Source organism: Vicugna pacos, chromosome X (genome assembly GCF_048564905.1).
Source record: "Vicugna pacos chromosome X, VicPac4, whole genome shotgun sequence".
In the NCBI taxonomy this organism is placed as follows: domain Eukaryota; kingdom Metazoa; phylum Chordata; class Mammalia; order Artiodactyla; family Camelidae; genus Vicugna; species Vicugna pacos.
This window is the reverse complement of record NC_133023.1, coordinates 113,766,382-113,790,299: the sequence shown is the minus strand read 5'-3', so window position 1 is coordinate 113,790,299 and position 23,918 is coordinate 113,766,382. Positions and strand designations below refer to the sequence as shown.

Genomic DNA, 23,918 nt, shown 5'->3' with positions numbered 1-23,918 from the left:
AGTTTTAGCTGAGCATATCTAGCACAACTAGAAATGACAAATCCTAGCCTAAGTTCAGGCTAGGTTACCTACATGACTATGCAGTGAACAATACAATGTCAGGCCACTTTTGGGCTTTGCTTTTAAAATTACTGGGGCACTTTAAAAGCACAGGGAGGTGACAAGAACCGAAGGAGCTGCCTTGGCCAAAGCTGGTATGCACTAATTGAAAATGGCAGAGCCACCCCACCAGCCCCAAAGTACTACTCTCTGGACTATCTCATTTAAATTAACACTGTATTTTGGGTTCTCTCTCTTACAGTAGTTTAGACTGGATCCTAAGTTATATAAGGAGTTAACCCCGGAAAGCAATACAAACCTCCTTCTGAGAGAAGGTCTAAGGAAATTAGGATGAATTAGGTAACAGAGTTTTTTTTTTTAAGAATTGAGGAGGAAGGTCGAGGCATTTTTTATATGATTACTAAGATTTCCCACCTATGCCCTCTCCAATTCATTCTACAACCAGCCACAAGAGTGATCTTTCTAAAGCAAAACCGTACCATGTCACACCCCAGCTGAAAACCTTCAACGCCACCCCACTGGCCATAGGGTAAAGTACAATCCCTTAACATAGCCTATGAGGCCTTACATGGCTTCTCTTCTGTCCCTCTCTCTAGCTTTGTTTTCACCACGATGGGCATTAGTCACAGAGAACCACCTGCAGTTTGCTAAATATGCCCTATGATCTCATACCTCCATACTTTTCTACTAGCTATTCCTTCTACCTGGAATACCATCTCCTTATCCACTACCTTCCACCCTCTATTGTTATTACCTATGGATTTGATTGTCTCCCTCATTAAACTACATTTTCTATGAGAGCAAATACTGAGTAATTTCCTGTATCCCCAGCACCAAGCAAAGTGCCTGGCAATAGGTCCTCAGTAAATATTAATGAAAGAATAAACAAAAATAATTATTTATCTTATCTGTGTCAAGTTTCACATATACTAGAGATTTACAGCAAAGTCACTTTTACATATAACATTTCCATATCTTTCTTTAAAATATTAGTATACTTTGATGACAGAATAAAATAATTTCTAGTTAAACTTATAATTAATAGAACCAGACATTTTCTAAGTTGGTAAAGATTACTGTTCTGCCAGCTTATTCAAATTATCTACTGAGAAGCTTGCTTTCTAGTTTTCTACTGTTCTGATTATAATAATATAATTTACTTCTTTCACCCTCTACCCATACAGAGCAGAACTCACTTGCCATGTGAGTACGTTAATTTGTTATTTTCAGAAGGTATCTTAGCCAGAATCTGCTCTGTCACCTCCAGGAAGTTTCCTCCACACCAAGCATGTTTGGCAAGGATAGTGGTCCCCCTGGCAACAACAGCAAAAAGAATGGCCATGGCTTCAATCTATCAAAAAGAAAAAAGACACATAAGATTTAGAATATTTCTTTGACATAATCTTTCAAAAGTAACTTACTTTCATTTACCAACAACCACCTGCAAAGAGTATTGATCAAGGCACTGTAACAGTAAACATAACAGACTTAACAAGGTCACAGTCTTGTATACACTTATCACCTAAACCACATTGATATGCATTCATATATAGAGACACACCAAATATATACATATATATTTTTATATATGTGTATATACATACAATGTAATATATACATGATACGTACACACATTACATTGATAGGTTGTATTTATAAATTGTACAGCACAAACTGCTATCACCCTCTGAAAAACAATGACCATAGATGGAAAAATCATACAAAAATGAATATGTGTGTGTGTGTATACATATTTTTAGCAACTAAGTATATATATATATATATATATATATATATATATATATATATATACACACACATACACATAACTGGGACATTATGCTGTACACCAGAAACTGACACATTATAACTGACTATACTTCAATTTAAAAAAAATGACCATAGATGACAAAGGGATATAAAGATGTCTTCATTCTTTAATGGAGCAATCTCATCCTGAAAGTTTATACTAGGGAAATAATTCAAAAGAAGTTACATTCTAGATTCACAAATATACCTATTAACCATAATAATAGCCCATATTTATTAAGTACTTACTATGTCCCAGGCACCATTTTTAAGCACTTTACAATTATTAACTCATTTAATCCTTACATCAGTGAAATTACACACCATCATAATATTTACATTAAAATGGGGAAACTGAAGTATAGATAACTTAAATAATTTTCCCAGAATTACATAGCTATTAAGTTGTAAGACTTGAGACTTAAACCCAGGAAGAGTGGTTCTGGAACCCACAATTTTATCTCTATACTGTATAATGCCTCTACTATGAAGGCATTATTCACAAAAGACACAAAGTGAAAATAAATCAAATCTTCCACAAGAGAGGAATGCTTCTGTAAATTAGCATAAGATCCTTTATAAATAAAACATTTCTAAAACAATACAGCATGAGATTAAGATTACAGTAATATCTCAGAAATATTGCAGGTTCAGTTCCAGACCACCACAATAAAGCAAATATCACAATTAAGTGAGTCACATGAATTATTTTGGTTTCACAGTGCATATAATACTTATGTCTGTGCTGTACAGTAGTCTACTAAGTGTGTAATAGCATTATGTCTAAAAAACATTGTAGATGCCTTAATCAAAAAATAGTTATGGGGGGAGGGTACGGCTCACTGGTAGAATATGTGCAGACCATGTGTGAGGTCCTGGGTTCAATCCCCAGTACCTCCATTAAACAGACAAATAAAAAAACCTAATTATCTCCCCCTCAAAAGAAAATAAAAGAAATAATTTAAAAAATACTTAGTTGCTAAAAAATGCTAACCATCATCTGAGCCTTCAGCAAGTTGTAGCAGTAACATCAGAGATCACTGATCACAGATCACCATAAGAAATATAATAATGAAAATGTTTGAAGTATTGTGAGAATTATTAAAATGTGACACAGAGACATGAAGTGAGCAAATACTGTTGGAAAAATTCCCATGGCTGAGGCAGGGCCAAGGGCAGCTCCAAAGTGTTATCTTGTGAGCCCCTACAATGAATGACAGGCAACACCATAGAGGGAGCTTCGTGGTAGACATTGCCTGTGGAGGAATACTCAGTGGCTCTTCTCCTAGTGAAAGTGCTCCGGTCCCACCTACCTCACACTACAGCTCAGAAGTGGATCTAGGGGCTTCTACTCCAAAAACTAGGAGTCAGACCTGGCCCCCAAGAGGGCTATGACAACCACAGAGCAAAGAAGAGACCCCACACAATATTCAGTGTAGACTCTGGTTGCCATAACATCAATCACACCCCCTATCAAGGGGATAACAGCCAGCACACATGGAGGAAAGATGTAGCAGCCATCCATACTAAAAGCAGCCCTCAAAACAAAAATATTAGAAGTACTCAGGTTACACAGTGACAATACAATATAAAAACAGCCCTGCAAGGTCACAGTAGATAACTGTTACTCTTAAATTCATAGTCAGAGAAATATAAGCAGAATGAAGCAGGGGAACCACTCCCAATTAAGAGAACAAGAGAAATCCTGTGAAATAACAAGCAATGAAATAGACCTCTCTAGTGTACCAAATCTTGAGTTCAAAAGGAGATAATAAAATACCAAAGGAATTAAGAAAAGCTATTGATAGAAATGCAGATGACTATAAAAAGGAACCAAAAACTATAAAGAGGAACCAATTAAAATCAAAGCTCATTTACCAAAATGAAAGTAGAACTAAAGGCAATAAACAGCAGACTAAATAACGCAGAAGAACAAATAAGTGATCTAGAAGATAGAATAATGGAAATCACGCAAATAGAACAGCAGATAAAAAAAATGAAAAAAATGAAAGCAGTATAAGAGAACTGTGGGATAACATAAAGCCTGCCAATCCACACATAATAGGGGTCACAGAAGGAAAATAAAGAGAAAAGGAGACCAAAAACGTTTTTGAAGAACTTACAGCTGAAAATTTCCCAAATCTAAAGAAGGAAACAGCTATCCAAGTACAGGAAGCACAGAGGTTCCCAAACAAGATGAATTCAAACAGACCTGAACCAAGATATATTATAGTTAAAACGGTAAAAGTTAAAGATTAAAGAGAAGATTTTAAAGGCAGCAAGAGGAAAACAAAGAGTTAGTTACAAGGGAGCCCCCATAAGGCTATCAGTTGATTTTTCTACAGAAACGTTGCAGGCCAAAAGGGAGGGGCAAGATCTCTTCAAAGTCTTGAGATGAAAAACCTGCAACCTAGGATACTCTAACAAGCAAGACTGTCATTCAGGAGAGATGAAGAATTTCTCAGACAGCGCCAGTCACTGAGCCACTGCTGAGGATCAGCAGCCTCCCCCTTGAGCCCCCTCACTTCCTGACGTTTCGTCCTCCCACCCACCTTCTCCTGCTGCTGCCTTCTGTAGGCCATTTCCACTGAGGAAAAGGAATCGTGTTGTATGTCCGCTATCCAGAATCTCCACTCTTTAGACCCCTTTGCTGATGCAGGTAAGGGTGATGATCTGCTTCCTGCTGGCACTGAGGATTATATCCACATAAGAATTCAACAAAGAAATGGCAGGAAAACCCTTACCACTGTCCAAGGGATCACTGATGATTATGATAAAAAGAAACTAGTGAAGGCGTTTGAGAAGAAATTTGCCTGTAATGGTACTGTAATTGAGCATCCAGAATATGGAGAAGTGATTCAGCTACAAGGTGACCAGCACAAGAACATATGCCAGTTCCTCGTAAAGACTGGACTGGCTAAAGACGACCAGCTGAAGGTTCATGGGTTTTAAGTGCTTCTGGCTCACTGAAGCTTAAGTATTTCCTTGCAATGAGTAGAATTTCCCTTCTGTCCCTTGTCACAAGTTTAAAAACCTCAAAGTTTACATAATGTAACTATTCGGGGTCTGCTTTTAACTTGGACTAGTGTAACTCCTTCATGCAATAAACTGAAAAGAGACATGCTGTCTAGTCTTGAAGTCCCTCATTTAAACAGAGGTCAAGTAGCAGGTGCCTGACAGTGTATAGCCTGAAACAAAGCAAAAACATTATCTTTCAGCCAAGTCCAGAGCCCCAAGATCACAGATGGCTATGTCTGGTCACAAGCTGCTCAGCAGTCCCTTCACAGAGTTCCCTGCCCTAAGAGAATGTCACCACCTGAACAGCCCTCAGTGAAGCTGAGAGAAGAGGGTAGGGTAAGGCAGCAATGGCAGCTGTACTGTTAGATGGAGCCTTTGGTTGTCAGGGAAAGATCCCCTGGCGTCTCCAGCATGACCAGCTGAGAAGACTTAGAGCAGCCTCCTAACCTCTAGTGAGGTGACAGGATGTGTGGCTTGCCACCAAGGTCTTTTTGAACAGACATATCCTAGCTAATTGATGTCCAAACTAGAATATGAGGCCCACCTTCTATCAGAGTTAAACTTTTGACAAGGGAACAAATTTCAAAGGGATGTATCAGTCACGTAGCTGTAGAGCTTGCAATTTACTAGCAACGGCTGCCCAATGCCATGTGAAGTAACAAACGGGTTTTGGGGGGTTTTTTCTTCAGTTTTAATATTATGTAATGTATTTAAACACTTATTTAAATAAAACTTGTTTTCAGAAAAAAAGGATTTCTCAAACAAGCAAAAATTAAAAGAATACAGCAATACTAAACCTATCCTAAAAGAACAATTGAAAGATCTTCTCTATTTAGAAGAGAAGCTATAGAAAAGAGAAAATCACAATTGGAAATGCAATAACTACAATGAACAGCAAAAGAATAAACATGAAGATGTAAAAAAGGACATTGAAATAATAAAATGTAGGAGAACAGAGCAAGAAAATGTAGATTCCCCCCCCCCCTTTTTTTAAAGAGTGTGTTTGAGCCTATATCTACCAGACTAAAGCAAGCAGATGTAGTAATGGGTTAACATAATTCAAAAATGGGGTAACCACAAATCAAAAACAGAGTCACAAAAACCAAAAAGAACATATGCATAATACAAAAGAAAATCATCAAATCACAGAAGGAAAATCAAAAGAAAAAAAAGGAACATAGAAGAAATACAAAATCAACCGGAAAACAAGGTTTAAAATGGCAACAAATACATATCTATCAATAATTACCTTAAATGTCAATGGACTAATACTCCAGTCTAAAGACATAGAGTGGCAGGTTAGATAATAAAACAAAAGCCCACAATATGCTGCCTAAAAGAGATCCACTTTAGGGCAAAGGACACACATAGATTGAAAGTGAGTGGATGGAAAAAGATATTTCATGCAAACGGAAACGACAAGAAAGTGGGAGTGGCAATACTCATATCAGACAAAACAGACTTCAAAACAAAGACCATAAAGATGAAGAAGGATGCTATATAATGATAAAAGGAGCAGTACAAGAAAAGGATATTATACTCATTAACATATATGCACCCATATAGGAGCGACTAAATACATAAAACAAATACTAACAGACATAAAGGGAGAAACTGATGGGAACAAAATAGTAGTAGAACACTTTAACACCTCACTCACATCAATGGACAGATCTTCCAGACAAAAAAAAATCAATAAGGCAACAGAGATCCTAAATGACCAACAGAATAGTTAGAATTAATTGGTATTTTCAGGACATTACATCCGAAACAATACACATTCTTTTCAAGCGTGCATGGAACATTGCCCAGGACAGGTCACATACCAGGATATAAAACATGCTTCAACAAATTAAAGAGGATAAAAATTACTTCAAGCATCTTTTCTGACCACAATGGCATGACACTAGAAATCAACCACAGAAAGAGAAACAAGGGAAAAAAAAAACAGTTACATGGAAACTGAACATTATGCTTCTCAAAAACCAATGTGTCAATGATGAAATCAAAGATGAAATTAAAAAATACCTTCAGACAAATGACAATGAAAACACAACTACACAAAATCTATGGGGTGCAGCAGAAGCAGCCCTTAGTGGGAGGTTTGTAGCAATACAGGTCTTCCACAAAAAACAAGAAAAATCTCAAATAAACAACCTAACTTACCACCAAAAAGAATCAGAAGAAGAAGAACAAACAAAACCTAAAGTCAGCAGAAAAAAAGAAATAATAAAAATCAGGGAGAAAATAAATAACATGGAAATTTTTTAAAAATAGAAAAAAAATCAATAAAACCAAACAAGTTTCTAGAAGCATACAGTCCACCAAAATTGAATCAAGAAGAAATAATTAATGTGAACAGACCAATTGATAGAAGTGAAACAGAATCTATAATAAAAAAAATACCTGCAAACAAAAGTCCAGGACTGGATGGCTTCACTGGGGAATTCTATCAAACATACAAAGAACTTATACTGATCCTTCTCAAACTCTTCCAAAAGACTGAAGAGAAGGGAACACTCCCAAACTTATTTTATGAAGCCACAATCACCCTGATACCAAAACCAAAGACACTACCAAAAAAGAAAATAAATGAATGTAGATGCAAAAATTCTCAACAAAATATTAGCAAACTGAGTCCAACAACACAAAAAAAGATCATACACTACGATAAAGTTGGATTCATCCCAAGGTCAAGAGGATGCTTCAACACAGGCAAATCAATGTGATACACCACATCAAAAAGAGAAAGGAAAAAATGACATGATCATCTCAACAGATGGAAAAAAGGCAATTGATAAATTTCAACATCGATTCATGATAAAATTCTTAGCAAAGTGGGTATAGACATAGAGGGAACATATCTTAACACAATAAAAGCTATTTATGGCAAACCCACAGCCAACATAATACTCAATGGTGAAAGGCTAAAAGCCTTCCTGATAAAATCTGGAACAAGACAGGATGCCCACTCTCATAACTTCTATTCAACATAGTATTGGAAGTTCTAGGCATAGCAAACAATCAAGAAAAAGAAATAAAAGCATCCAGATTGGAAGAGAAGAAGTAAAATTGTCATTATATGCAGATGACATGATACTATATAAAGAAAATCCAAAAGACTCTACACAAAAACTACTAGAGCTGATAAATGAATCCAGTAAGGTAGCAGGATACAAGATTAACATATAGAAATCTGTTGCACTTCTTTACAAGAAGAATGAAATATCAGTAAAGGAAAGTTAAAAAAGAATCCCTTTTAAAATTGCATCAAAAAAACAAAATACTTGGGAATAAATTTGACCAAGGAGATGAAAGACATATGCTGAGAACTATGGAACATTGATAAAAGTTAAAGATGGGAGGGGAGGCCAAGATGGCGGAGTAGAAGGACACACATAGCTCACCCTCTTCCACACATGCACCAAGACTCACATCCACAGACCCACTCAGCCAACCAGAGCACCTGCGGAACTCTGACAGAACACTGTCCTCTTCAAAAGACAGAGATGCCAAAAATCTGGTAGGAGAAAAGGAAAAGAAAGACAAAAAGGCAAAGCAGAGGGAGACGGGTCCCACGGGGAGGGAGCGGCAAAGGACTGGAGCTCGTTCGCTGGGTCTCCCCTCTCCAACCGAGAGGCCAGCGGGACGGAGGGGGAGCCTCCAAGGCTCGGATCTGTACAAAGCAGCCCTTGACCGACAGAACTAAGTTAAACGGGCACAGAGGGTCCCCGCAACACCCAGCCTGAGACGCGAGCCAGGAGGTGGGGGCCGGGCCAGGCCACCTGAGCCGGGCGGAGGACGAGGGCGGCTGCGCTGAGGCATCCCCGGGGACTGTAGGGAGCTGTGCACCATTGGTGTGAGTGCACAAGGCAGAAAAACCTGGGCCCTCCATGAAACAGCATGGCTGATGTGCCCTGGAGGGATGGGTGCATACCCACATCTCTGAAAACCCATGGAAAGTTTTCCGGTGAAGAGAGGTGGGGATCAGGCACAGCTGCCATATCCTCCAGTGCTTAGCACCCAGGCAGGGGCGGGGGTGAAATCTGCATCCGCACCTAGGGACTTTGCAGCCTCAAAGGCCAGAAAGAGACTTGTCTACAGCACGAGGCAGATGGGATCTTTCCATCCTGATCCCTCAGAGAACTTGCTCCGCCAAGATAAACAAGGAGCTGGGTTTTGGCCTGGAGCAGGGATGGGGCTATTTCTCGATCTTCCCTGAGCCCGCCTACAGAGCACGCAGCGGCACAGAGCTGCGGAGCGACCAGCACCACGAGAGGGCGGGAGGCCCCCTGCCTTCCCGGCAGGAACGCAGCCCCTGACCGCGGTGCTGGAAGGGGGTGCGACCCGCCCTCCCACCTGGCCAGTCTGCAACATCTAACTGCAGCATCAGGAGGGGCAGTGATCGGCCTGCCCACAGCAAAGGAGAGCTGCACCTGACCCACTGTTGGGAGGGGGCGCGATCTGCTTGCCGACAGGCACTGGGAGCAGCACAGACGAAGGCGCCAATGGAGGGCCTCTGGAAACAGCAAGCTGAGCTTCCAAAACAGAGTGAAGACAGAAAGACTTCACATTAAGAGCACACAGTCTCTAGGAGAACACCCCCCCTTTTTTTAATCTGTTTTTACCTGTTCTATTTTCTATTATCCTTTTAATTTTACTTCTTAAACAATTATATATACTCCCAGTTTTAATCCCTTTTAAATTAAAAAAAATTTATTATTATTATTTTTAAAAATCCATGTCATTTCATTTTTCTCTTGGTTTTGTTGTCCTGTTATTGATTATACACAGGTCTCAAATACATTTTTCCCTCTTTTCTCCTTTTTTAAAGGTTTTTAAAAGACATCTCAATCCGATTGATATTCTGCTTCAACTTGCTCTTCTATTATTCATTATACACTGTTTTCAAACCTTTTTATCTCCCTTCTTTTAAAATTCTTTCTCTCTCTTTTTTTTAAACTGTTATTCCTACACAGGCATTAGATAGATAAATAAACTCCGTAAGGACCACAATAGATAACTGATACTCCATAAACCACAGTGCCAGAGAGGTATGAGCAAGATGAAGAAGTAGAGAAACCACTCCTTAATTGGGACAAGAGAAATCCCCTGAAAGAACGATCAATGAAAAAGACATCGATAGCCTACTAGATCAAGATTTCAAAAAAAGAGTGATCAAAGTACTGAAGGAACTAAAAGAGACAGTGTTTAGAGATATAAAATATGTCAAAAATGAAATTGAAACTATAAAGAAAAGCCAAGTAGAATTGGTAAACACATTGGCTGAGGTGAGAGCTGCTCTAAAGGCTGTACAAAGCAGACTATATAATGTAGAGGAACAAAATAGTGATCTAGAAGACAAGACAACAGAAGGCACTCAATCAGAACAGCTGAGAGAAAAACAAATAAGAACCAATGAAAACAATATAAGGGACCTAAGGGATAATATAAAGCATGCAAATCTAAGCAAAATTGGGGTCCCAGAAGGAGAAGAAAGAACAAAGGGCATTGAAAAGGTATGGGAAGACATCATGAATGGCAACTTCCCAAACCTAAATAAAGAATCAGATATCTAAGTCCAGGCAGCTCAGAGGGTCCGAAACAGGAAGAACCCAAATAGATCCACACACCAAGACATATCATAATCAAGATGGCCAGAGTCAAGGATAAAGAAATGATCCTAAAGGAAGCAAGAGAAAAGCAAAGAGTGCGTTACAAGGGAACCCTCATAAGGCTATCAGCTGATTTCTCTGCACAAACACTACAGGCCAGAAGGGAGTGGCAAGATATATTCAAAGTCTTAAATGAAAACAAGATGCAGCCTAGGATACTTTATCCAGCAAGGCTATCCTTTAGGATAGAAGGAGACATAAAGAATTTCACAGACAAGAAAAAACTACAAGAGTTTAGCAACACTAAACCCATGCTAAAAGAAATATTGAAAGGTCTACTCTAAATAGAAAAGCAGCAGGATGCTACAGAAATGAGAAACTCACAACTGGAAAGGTGATAACTAATGAATTACAAATAAACATGAAATTGTAAAAGAAGACATCTAAATCATTGGGAGAGGGAGGCAGGAAAATATAGAATATTTTTTTTCTTCCTTTTAAAAATTTTTTGTTCTCAGTATGATGGGTTTGAGATCATGTTACTATCAGTTTAATAAAAACAGTTATAGTAATGGGTTAATAGACTTACACAAAAGGGTAACCACAAGCCAAAAACTTACAAGGGAGTCACAAAAACTAAATAAAAGCCATGATAATACAAAGGAAAATTAACAAACCACAAAGGGAAGAAGAAAGGAACAAAGAGGAAATACCAAATCAACTGCAAAGATAAGTTCAAAATGGCAATAAACACATCTATCATTAATTAATGTAAATGTTAATGGACTAAATGCTCCAGTCAAAAGACATAGAGTGGCAGACTGGATAATAAAGAACCTTCAATATGCTGCATACAAGAGACCCACTTTAGGGAGAAGGACACATATAGTTTGAGAGTTAAAGGATGGAAAAGGATATTCCATGCAAATGGAAAAGCCAGAAAAGCAGGTGTTGCAGTACTGATTTCAGACAAAATGGACTTTAAAACAAGGGCCATAAAGAAAGATAAAGAAGGACATTTTATAATGATTAAAGGAGTGATACAAGATGAGGATATTACACTCATTAATATATATGCACCCAATATAGGAGCACCTAAGTACATAAAACAATTCCTAACAGAGATAAAGGGTGATATTGATGGGAATACAATCACAGTTGGAGATTTTAACACCGCATTAACATCACTAGATAGACCTTCCAGACAGAAAATAAATAAGGCAACAGAGAAATTAAATAATACAATACAAAAATTAGATTTGGCGGGTATTTTCCTAGCATTACACCCCCCACAAATAGGATATACATTCTTTTCAAGTGTACATGGAACATTTTCCAGGATTGATCATGTACTTGGGCACAAAAGAAGCCGCAACAGTTTTAAGAAGACAGAAATTATCTCAGGCATCTTTATTGACCACAATGCCATGAAACTAGATATCAACTACAGAGAGACAAAGGAGAAAAAAAGGAAAGCATGGAGATTAAACAACATGCTATTAAAAAAAAACCCAATGGGTCAATGACGAAATCAAAGTTGAAATTAAAAAATACCTTGAGACAAATGAAAATGAAAGCACAAACACACACAAACTTTATGGGACACAGCAAAGGCAGTGCTAAGAGGGAAGTTTATAGTGATATAGGCCTTCCTCAAAAAAGAAGAACAATCTCAAATAAACAGTTTAACCCACCAGCTAAAAGAACTGCAAAAAGAAGAACAAAAAAACCCAAAAGGCAGCAGAAGGAAGGAAATTATAAAGATTAGGGAGGAAATAAATAAAATAGAGATTTAAAAAAATAGAAAAAAATCAATCAAATCAAAAGCTGGTTTTCTGAAAGAGTAAATAAAATCGACAAACCTCTGGCCAAACTCACAAAGAAGAAAAAAGAGAGAGCACAAATTAGCAAAATAAGAAAGGAAAATGGAGAAATTACAACAAATAAGATAGAAATACAGAATAGCATATGAGAATATTATGAAATACTATATGGAACCAAAATGGATAACCTAGAGGAGATGGGCAAGTTTCTGGAAACATACTGTCCACCAAGACTGAATCAAGAAGAAACTGACCACTTGAACAAACCAATCACTAGAAATGAAATCGAAATAGCAATAAAAAACTGCCCTACAAATAAAAGTCCAGGATGGAACAGTTTCATTGGGGAATTCTACCAAACATACAAAGAAGAACTCATACCAGTCCTTCTCAAACTCTTCCAGACGATTGAAAAGGAGGGAATACTCCCAAACTCATTCTATGAAGCCACCATCACCCTGATACCAAAACCAGGCAAAGACACTATCAAAAAAGAAAATTACAGGCCAATATCACTGATCAACGTAGATGCCAAAATCCTCACCAAAATATTAGCAAATATAATCCAACAACACATAAAAAAGATTACACATCATGACCAAGTGGGGTTCATCCCAGGGACACAAGGGTGGTTCAACATATGCGAATCAGTCAATGTAATACATCACATCAACAAGAGAAAGGACAAAACCCACATGATCATCTCAATCGATACAGAAAAAGCATTTGATAAAATTCAATGCCCATTTATGGTAAACACTCTCACCAAAGTGGGTATAGAGGGAACATATCTCAACATAATAAAAGCTATATATGACAAACCTACAGCCAGCATAGTACTCAACGGTGAAAAACTCAAAAGATTCCCACTAAAATCTGGGACAAGACAAGGATGCCCACTATCACCACTCCTATTCAACATAGTCTTGGAAGTCCTAGCCACAGCAATCAGGTAAGAGAGAGAAGTAAAAAGGATCCAAACTGGAAAAGAAGAGGTAAAAGTGTCACTATATGATGATGACATGTTACTATATATAGAAAACCCTAAAAGGTCCACACAAAAACTACTAGAGCTGATCGAAGAATTCAGCCAAGGTAGCTGGTTACAAGATTAACGTTCAAAAATCAGTTGCATTTCTTTACACTAATGATGAATCAACAGAAAAAGATAGTAAAGAAACAATCTCCTTTAAAATAGCACCCAAAGTAATAAAATACCTAGGAATAAATCTAACCAAGGATGTGAAAGAATTATATACAGAAAACTATAAACCATTGATGAAGGAAATTAAAGAAGACTTCAAAAAATGGAAAGATATCCCATGATACTGGTTTGGAAGATGCAATATTGTTAAAATGGTCATACTGCCCAAGACAATCTACAGATTTAATGCAATCCCTACCAAATGACCCAGGACATATTTCACAGAAATAGAACAAATCATAATCAAATTTATATGGTACCATCAAAGAACTAGAATTGCCAAAGCATTACTGAAGAAAAAGAAAGAGGCTGGAGGAATAACTCTCCCAGACTTCAGACAATACTATAGAGCTACAGTCATCAAGACAGCATGGTATTGGTACAAAAACAGACATACAGGCCAATGGAACACAATAGAGAGCCCGGAAATGAACCCACAAACTTTTGGTCAACTCCTCTTCGACAAAGGAGGCAAGAACATACAATGGAATAAAGACAGTCTCTTCAGGAAATGGTGTTGGGAAAACTGGACAGCAGCATGTAAAGCAATGAAGCTAGAACACTCCTTTATACCAGACACAAAACTAAACTCAAAATGGATCAAAGATTTAAACATAAGACAAGATACAATAAACCTTCTTGAAGAAAATAGGCAAAACAGTATCTGACATACATCTCAGAAATGTTCTCCTAGAACAGTCTACTCAAGCAATAGAAATAAAAGCAAGAACTAACAAATGGGACCTAATGAAACTTACAAGCTTCTGCACAGCAAAGGGAACCATAAGTAAAACAAAAAGACATCCTACAGAATGGGAGAAAATTTTTGCAAATGAAACCAACAAAGGCTTGATCTCCAGAATATATAAGCAGCTCATATGACTTAATAAGAAACAACCAAACAACCCAATCCAAAAATGGGCAGAAGACCTAAACAAGCAATTCTCCAGGGAAGACATACAAATGATCAATAGGCACATGAAAAAATGCTCCATATCACTAATTATCAGAGAAATGAAATTCAAAACTACAATGAGGTATCACCTCGCACCAGTCAGAATGGCCATCATTCAAAAAACCACAAATGAGAAATGCTGGAGAGACTTTGGACAAAAGGGGAAACCTCCTACACCGCTGGTGTGAATGCAGTTTGGTACAGCCACTGTGGAAAACAATATGGAGGTTCCTTAAAAGACTAGGAATAGACTTACCATATGACCCAGGAATCCCGCTCCTGGGCATATATCCAGAAGGAACCCTACTTCAGGATGACATCTACACCCCAATGTTCATAGAAGCACTATTTACAATAGCCAAGACAAGGAGACAGCCTAAATGTCCATCAACAGATGACTGGATAAAGAAGAAGTGGTATATTTATACAATGGAATACTACTCAGCCATAAAAACCGACAACATAATGCCATTTGCAGCAACATGGATGCTCCTGGAGAATGTCATTCTAAGTGAAGTAAGCCAGAAAGAGAAAGAAACATACCATATGAGATCGCTCATATGTGAAATCTAAAAAAAACCCCACACAAACAAAGCATAAATACAAAACAGAAATAGACTCATAGACATAGAATACAAACTTGTGGTTGCCAAGTGGGCGGAGGGTGGGAAGGGATAGACTTGGATTTCAAAATTGTAGAATAGATAAACAAGCTGATACTGTATAGCACAGGAACATACATACAAGATCTTATGGTAGCTCATGGAGAAAAAAATGTGACAATGAATATATATATGTTCATGTATAACTGAAAAATTGTGCTCTACACTGGAATTTGATACAACATTGTAAAATGATTATAAATCAATAAAAAATGTTTGAAAAAAAGTTAAAGATGATTTAAAGAAATGGAAAGATATCCCATATCTTGGACTGGAAGAATTAATATTGTTAAATGGCCATACTACCCAAAGCAATCTACAGATTTAATGTGATCCTTATCAAATTACCCAGGATATTTTTCACAGAACTAGAACAAATAATCCTAAAATTTATATGGAATCACAAAAGACCAAGAATTGCCAAAACAATACTGAAGAAAAAGAATGAAGCTGGAGACATAACCCTCCCAGACTTCAGACAATATCACAAAGCTACAGTAATCAAAAGAGTGTAGTACTGGCACAAAAACAGACATATGGATCAATGGAACAGAATAGAGAGCCCAGAAATAAACCCACACACCTATGGTTAATTAATCTTTGACAAGGAGGCAGGAATAAAAAGTGGCAAATGGTGTAGATTGTCTTGGGCAGTGAGGTTAGAACACTCCTCCATAACACACACAAAAATAAACTCAAAACAGCTTAAAGCCTTAAACATAAGACAGGACACCATAAATCTCCTAGAAGAAAACACACGCAAAACATTTTCTGACATAAATCTTAGCAATGTTCTCCTAGGTGAGTCTACAAAGGCAATAGAAATAATACTAAAAGCAAAAATAAACAAATAGGACCTAATCAAACTTACAAGCTTTTGCACAGCAAAGGAAACCATAAACAAAATGAAAAGACAACGTGTGGACTGGGAGAAAATATCTGTAAATAATGCAACTGACAAGAGCTTAGTTTCCAGAATATACAAACAGGTCATACAACTCAGTAATAAAAAAAAAACAAGCAAGCCAATCAAAAAATGGGAAGAAGACCTCAACAGACATCTCTCTAAAGAAGACATACAGATTATCAAGAGGCACATGAAAAGATGCTCAATATTGCTAATTATCAGAGAAATGTAAATCAAAACCACAATGAGGTATCACCTCACACCAGTCAGAATGGCCATCATTAAAATGTCCAGAAACAGTAACTGCTAGAGAGGGTGTGGAGAAAAAGGAGCCCTCCTACACTGTTGGTGGGAATGCAGTTTGGTGCAGCTGCTATGGAAAACAGTATGGAGATTCCTCAAAAAACTAAAAATAGACTTACAATAGGATCTAGCAATCCCACTCCTGGACATATATTCTGAGAAAACTCTTAATTCTAAAAGATTCTTGCACCCCAATGTTCATAGCAGCATTATTTATAATAGCCAAGACATGGAAGCAACTGAAATATCCATTGACAGATAATTGGATAAAGATGTTTATATATATATATATATATATATATATATATATATATATATAAAACACATACACACATACAATGGAATACTACTCAATCATAAAAGGAATAAAATAGTACCATTTGCAGCAACATGGATGAACACAGAGATTATCATACTAAGTGAAGTAAGTCAAAGACAAATATCATATATCACTTATATGTGGAATCTAAAAAAAAGGCACAAATGAACTTATTTATAAAACAGAAACAGACTCACAGACACGCAAAACAAACTTATAGTTACCATGGGGTAAAGGTGGGAAGGGATAAATTAGGGGTTTGGAATTTGCAGATACACACTACTATATATAGAATAGATAGACAGCAAGGTCCTACTTTTTAGCACAAGGAATTATATTCAATATCTTGTAATAACCTATAATGATAAAGAATATGAGAAAGAATATGTTTATGTATAATGAATCAATATGCTATACACCAGAAACTAACACACTGTTAATCAACTATACTTCAATTATATATATATAAATCTGCGAAGCACAATAAAGCGAAGTGCAATAAAACAAGCTATACCTGTATTTTCCTTGTGTTTATAAATCTGTAGTATTTTCCCACAGAATGGCCCAGTTTCTCTTATTTAATGGCATAAATTTACAAAAGAGAAGAACAAATGTCTACCTCTTTTTTAGCTAACTCTTTTACCTAATGTTATTTGTTATCATGTTCAGTTTCATTCAATAAGCGAGTCATCTTGGGAAGGAGGTTGAGAGTCACTTGTTAAAAATTCAAATTCTTGTATGTATTTCCCTGTGCTATACAGTATAATCTTGTTTATCTATTCTACGTATGCCTGTCAGTATCTTGTGGTAGCTCACAGTGAAAAAAAAAGTGATAATGAATATATGTATGTTCATGTATAACTGAAAAATTGTGCTCTGTGCTGGAATTTGACACAACATTGTAAAATGACTATAACTCAATAAAAATGTTTAAAAAAATTCAAATTCTTGGCATGATCATTCCTGAAATTCTGATTCAGTAGGCCTGTGATGGGGCCCTGCAATATATATTTAAGCAAAGCCTGTTTGGATGCAGATGATTCACATGACCACATTTTGCGAAACACAGCAACTCTAGAGTGCTTGAGGGCAGGGATTCCAGATTCTTTCTTGGAATGTCCTTGGTATGAATGACAGCATACAGAGCAGAAGTACTCCTCTGTCTCCTGAACTGAACTCCTCTTGGGGTCTCTTCATTCCACTCTCTAAATGACAGTGTTTCCCGAGGTTGTTTCTTCAGCCATCTTCTTTCTGGATTTCTCCAAACACATATGTAGTAGCATGTTTTAATTTCCAAATGACTTTCTCATACATTACATCCTCTGATCCTAAAAGCCTCAACCGACCCTGTAACATGCTCTCCAGGTATTGCTCCATTTCTTAAAATCATCATCTATACAATATCTCTGCTTCTCTACCTCTTTTAATTCTTAAACTTACTATAATCTGGCCTTTGCCCTTAACACTCCACAAAACCACAATTGCGAAGATCACCAACAGCCTCTATGTTGCAAAATTTTGTGGTCATTTCTCTATTCTCACCTTACCTGACCTCTCAGAAAGTCAACACAGCAAACCCTCCTTCTTGAAATACTCTTACATGTATGGCTGCTCCTTCTGTCTTCTTGCTGCATCTACCTGTATAGCTGACCTCTAAATGTTGACTTTCCATGGGGACTGGTTCTGCACTCTTATCCCTAAATGAGCTCACCTAGACCTGCCATTTTAAACATGCTTTATTTACTGAAAACACAGTATATACAGGAAAAAAAACCAAAGGCACAACCAAAGTTGAGGAAAAACCAAAGACAAAACCCAGGATACACCAAATAGTTGAGGAAAAGGTAGATGAATAGAGACCCTCCAAGACGAGAGAGGAGGACCAATCAGGAAAGTGAGAGGAAAGCCAGAAGAGTGTAGTGGCCTGGAAGTCAAAGGGAAAGAAAGCATCTAGAAGGAACAAGTGTTGAGGAGTGGAAGGTGCAGCTCAGTGGTGGAGCACATGCTTAGCATGCACAAGGTTGTGGGTTCAATCCCCAGTACCTCCATTAATAAAAATAAATAAGTACAACTAATTACCTACCCCCACAAAAAGAAAAAAAAAAGAAGGAACAAGTGTCATCTCCCAGCTCTCTTCACTGATACTTAGTATTAAGACTGCAAACAGTCACTGAAATTTTGTAAGGTGGTAAGGGTCAAAAAGACATATAGTGAAGTACAACAAAAACACAAACAGAAACAGAGACAAGAAATCATATGGTCCCTGAGACAGAGATAAAAAAAACTAGCTGCCTCAGTCCCCTAGTAGCTTGAAGGAGAAAACTAAATCTGACAACAATACAAAGGGATCTAGTGTCTTAGTGGACCACAAGTTCATTTTGAAGTGTCTTGAGGTAATTACTTAAAATGCTTATGTAATTTTAAATTACAGTAAGAAGCAAGGTGTCTCAATCTTTTTAATTACTATTGCCATTATACTCTGTGCTGATTAGAACACCTATGTAATACTGAGTTCAATTCTAAGTATAGTATTTTAAGACTGGAAGAAGGGCAAAATATGGTGAGAGATGTAGAAATTGCATCATTTGAAGAATGGCTAGAGGAACTAAAAATATGAAACAGGAAAAAGACAGAGGGAACGTGACAGCAGTCTTCAAGTTTATATATAGTCATCTAGAACTGGGAAGACATCATTTGGAATGTAACTAGGAACAGTGGATATAAGTTATAAGGATAGCTATGTAATTTATGCATAGCAGTGTTTTGTTCAGTAAAAGCAGTCTTCAGTTTAAAAATGCCTGACTATTAAATGTTGGGTACCTAGGAACAGAAACTTTACTATCCTCTCAGATGTTACTAGTAGGCATTTCTTACTCTTATATTGCTTAAAATCCCACCTATAATCAAGTCTCACATGCCCCCACTATAACTCTCTTGCAATAGAATCTGTAATGTCTTAATGAGTATTGAGATAATAGAAACAACTGTAGCAGAATACTGCATTTGAAGTCAGAAAACGTGGCTCTGCTAATTATCAGAAGTATGTGAATGTGAATAAAGTAGTATATAAGACCATATTCAAGAAGAAAATGAATGAAACTATATGCCAGAAAGAGAAGGGAAAAAAAGATATTGGAATATAAAGGAAAGCTCTGTCTCAACACTGTTCCTATTCTCTTACTAACTCCTTGCTTGGTCCCACAGTCATCATCCCAATTCTACTTCATTTCTGCTAAGGTTCCTGTACAAGTTTCCTGTAGCTGCTGTGGTGAAGTACCAAAAGCTGCAAAGCTTAAAAGAAATTTACTGCCTCATAGTTTTGGAGGCTGGAAGCCCCAAATCAAGATATTGGCAGGTCTATGCCCCCTCTGAAATACGTAGGGAAGAATCTTTCCTTGTCTCTTCCTAGCTTCTGGTGGTTTGCTGGCAATCCTTGACATTCCTTGGCTTGGAGCTGCAGCACTTCAATCTTTGCCTCCATAGTCATGTGGTATTCTCCATGTTTGTCCATGTCTTCACATGGCAGTCTCTGTGTCTCTTCTTGTAAGGACACCTAATTCAGTATGACCACGTTTTAACTTATATTTTAGTTACATCGCAAAGACCATATTTCCAGGTAGCAGGGGTCAGGATTCAACAACTTTCTGAGGACACAATAAACCCCCATCTTAGAAATTCATCATTCCTCCCAAATCACTCCTATTCTCCCCTCTCCACATATTCATACCACCCCAACTTGCCTCCTTCTCTTCTCTGAAATCTCTATCACATCTCTCCTTACTCATATTAGATGCATCGAGTTAGAAAGGCCTGTTTCTACTGCCTAGAAGGGTCCAAGAAAAGAACATTTTTGTTTCAGCTGCTGGGATTCCAAAAAAAAAAAAAGATATGCTATGGGTATGTGGCAATCCAAGTGAGAATTCTGTATGTAGTGTTTTATAGAGGAATTATTATAAATTGTGATGAAGGTCTTTAAGTCCATTAAATTAAAGGTTATGTAAGATGCTATTGGTTGGCATAACAACTGAAATGTCATGAATAGTACTATTTATAGAAGAAAATGCACCCAGAGTTTCAAACAATAACCTTACAAAGAAGCTATTAGAATATATCCATTTGTAAGTAAAGGACTGCCTGCATTAAAAAAAATTGCTAACAAAATAGCATAGCAACAGTATAAATGACCTCCTCAGTGGAAGCATCTTCAAACAGAAGTTGAAGATGATTTCAGGGAACTGAGTAGGGAAAAAGGCCAATCAGTTTCTCAGACTCAAGACTATGTGCTCTGAAAAAAATGTTTAATTCTGTATTTTTACTATGATAACATTAAAAATGTATATGAATATCCTGGGTTATATAGACATACACTGTATAAATGAGTGACAGCACACAATTCAGTGTTGCATTTGCATTATGAAGTTATAGGTGCCAAGAAATTCTCTAAAATAACAGTGCTTAGTTTTTAATGTACTAGAAACTTGTCTGGCTTCTCTTAGATGGGTACATCCTAAAATCATAATGACAATCCTGACTCAAGCACTCTTGTATTCCTATTGTGTTTTTTAATCAGTTTAAAGACAAAATTTATCTTTTACAGTAATGATTTACAACTGAAAGATAACTACATGGGAAAAAAGCTTTTAAGAGTTGAGACTTTTACCTGACATTCTGAAAATGACAGTGTGGAAGCATAACATTAACACATGAATTATCTCAGGCTAAGGAGAAAATAAAACTCAAAGGTGTGTTTATATCAAGTAGAAATCAAATTACACCATAATGTGCTGTATGAATAAAGGTTGTTCAGACAGAAAAAAGAAGTGAAAGAATTAACTTGTCACATGGCACATGGTAATAGTTAATGCAAAATCAAAAGAAAGCATTTTGTGTTATTATTTGTATTATTGCAAGGGGATGCACTATGTTAAATCCTTGCAACAGTTCATTAGTAGAATGTTTTGTAGGGAATACACGATGGAAATTATATTTTTCTACCCTTGTATCATGGGGCATACTATTAAACTGGTCTATTAAATTAAATAGGGGGCAGGGCCATGGAAGGTACTCGGGAAAAAGATAAGAACTCATTTTAGGAGACGGCTATGGGACAAGAGAAAGTATAGAAGTGAGAACAAGCTAGGGAGGGTAAATAAACTAGCCTGATGAGATGGAATGGTCCACATTTGGTAAATGAGAAGGTTTAGGGATAAGTCTAATGGCCATATGTAAAAAGAAGGCCTTGTACAAATTAAGTAATTTGGATTTGCTCAAATAGTTTTTCTTTTTCAGTTTCAACACACATGCTCTGAGGATTTACTATATGGTACCCAATGTAGTAGACAGACACTGGAGGTATGAATACCAGTAAGAAAGGACCTCTATACTTTAAGGGAGCCATAATTCAATAGGGAAGACAGACAAACAAATAAATGCAATAAACCTTAGAGTGAATAACCTAAGAATGTACCCATTGTTCAGTAGATTTCTTAAAGTTTTGTGATTATCTCATCTTGGATGAAGAAAAAAAGAATGCAGGTGTCAGCCTACATATCGGGAATTTCCTCAGCATACAATTATTTCTTCTTGGAAGAGAGGTCAAAGTGTCTATCTTATTCTCACTAGGTTCCAAGTGCCCAACACAGAGTCTGACATATAATACTCCCTCAAATATTTGCTTAATAGATTAATGAACACTAAGCATGTTTTGGTTTTAAATATACTATAAATCATAGATTATTTTATTAAGTAGGACATAGCAAGAAGAATATGTTGATTACCAAACTATCTCCCTAAGTAAATAAAGCAGTTGAGCTGAGAGTAAACTAAGCCCCAACACTTCTATCTGGATCTTAGAAGGAAAGAAGCCAGAAACGCCACCAATTGTGAAGTAATAACCTTAGAGGAGACAGGATGATGAAGAAAAACACTGATATAAGAGGTAAAAAGAAGAGGTGTTTATGAAAATCCTGAAGTGTAGTCACAGATCAATACTATTCTTGTTGGTATTACAAATATTCTTTTTGGGTGATGCTTTGAGACCCAACCCAACCCTTCTGATTTTGTCAGCATAGGAAATGTCAAGTCGACAACCTGTTCTGATTCCCACTAAATATAACATCATCCTGATTCTTCCTGTTTGCACACGCGCGCGCACACATACACACACAAACATGTAAACTACTGAGAGTAGCGATCCCCTATATCCTGTTTCCACCTATCCCTTGTACTTAGAAGAGTGTCTAGCACATATTAACGGTTCAATAAATGTTTGTTAAACATATGAGTGGATCTGCTGTCACAGCTATTCAAAGGGAAAGAATATCCTCCAAATGACCGTATCCTCTGGGATCAAGGGTAGGACAATGGAGGTACAAAGGGTTGGGAGCAATTAATAACACAGAAAGAAAAAGACTTGATAACTGATCGTGTATGGAGGTTATGGAGGAGGGAGGTGTAAAGCATTTACTAAAGAGTCTAGTACATGGTCAGTTTGTTAAATACTGGCCAACAGTAATAACAAGAACATCATCATACAGGTCTGAGGCTGAGGAAATAGGTCTGGGCAGAGATACAGAGTTCCTATCCGAACTGAGGAAGAGGAATGTCAACACCGGCGTTGGAGGAAGGGAGCGCAAAGGGCTAGAAACCCATGAAGGATCCCAGAAGTAGGAGATAAGGCTGAAAGCGACGTCATCGAAACAAGGGCTTAGAGAGGAGTTTTTTTCGAAGACTAAAGAGATCTCAAGAGATTCAAATGCTGCAGAGATGTCTTGCAGAATGCAAACTGAAGGAAAGTTAACATTTTTTTCCTTCTGTAACAACTTAAGCGACGCATTCTGCCTCTAACTCGAGGCCTTTCCAGCGGCATAAAACGCACTTCACCAAAAGTGGACCTGCCCGACAATTCGAACTGTCGACACCAGAGAAGCCCTAGTCACTCTTGCTTTGCCTCCTCATTCCACCTTCCCGTCAACACCTCTGCCCTCCCTCTGAGGTCGTCTTCCCGCCTTCCGCCCAGCGCTCTCCGCTGCTTTTACCTGTCCTGGCACCCTCCGAGAACTCGCGGTTTCGGAAGTAGCGGCGCTGGTCAGCGCAGGGTCGCCGACTGCCCGCTCCCAGAGGAGGCTGGACCGGACGCCGCCGGCTTCCGCATAAAGCACCCCGCCCGCGCGGGGCCTCCTGGGAATGTGAGCGTTCCTCCAATGGCCGCGAGAGGCGGGCGGGGGCCTACTGCGTTCCCAGA

General features: G+C 37.6%; 1 protein-coding gene and 1 pseudogene across 1 annotated transcript in view; one reads left to right on the top strand and one right to left on the bottom strand.

Annotated features, from left to right (window-relative positions):
- The window catches only part of VAMP7 (vesicle associated membrane protein 7), a 64,151-nt gene extending 40,287 nt beyond the window's left edge, over positions 1-23,864 (bottom strand). Inside the window, exons 1-2 of the mRNA XM_006218867.4 lie at positions 23,713-23,864; positions 1,257-1,411 (exon numbers count right to left, since the gene is read on the bottom strand). Of these exons, the coding sequence (XP_006218929.1) occupies positions 1,257-1,402 (146 nt within the window). The 5' untranslated portion in view covers positions 1,403-1,411; positions 23,713-23,864. The remainder of the gene's footprint in view (positions 1-1,256; positions 1,412-23,712) is intronic.
- Positions 4,480-4,821, top strand: LOC140692053 (eukaryotic translation initiation factor 1 pseudogene; annotated as a pseudogene).
- Positions 23,865-23,918: the final 54 nt, after the last annotated feature.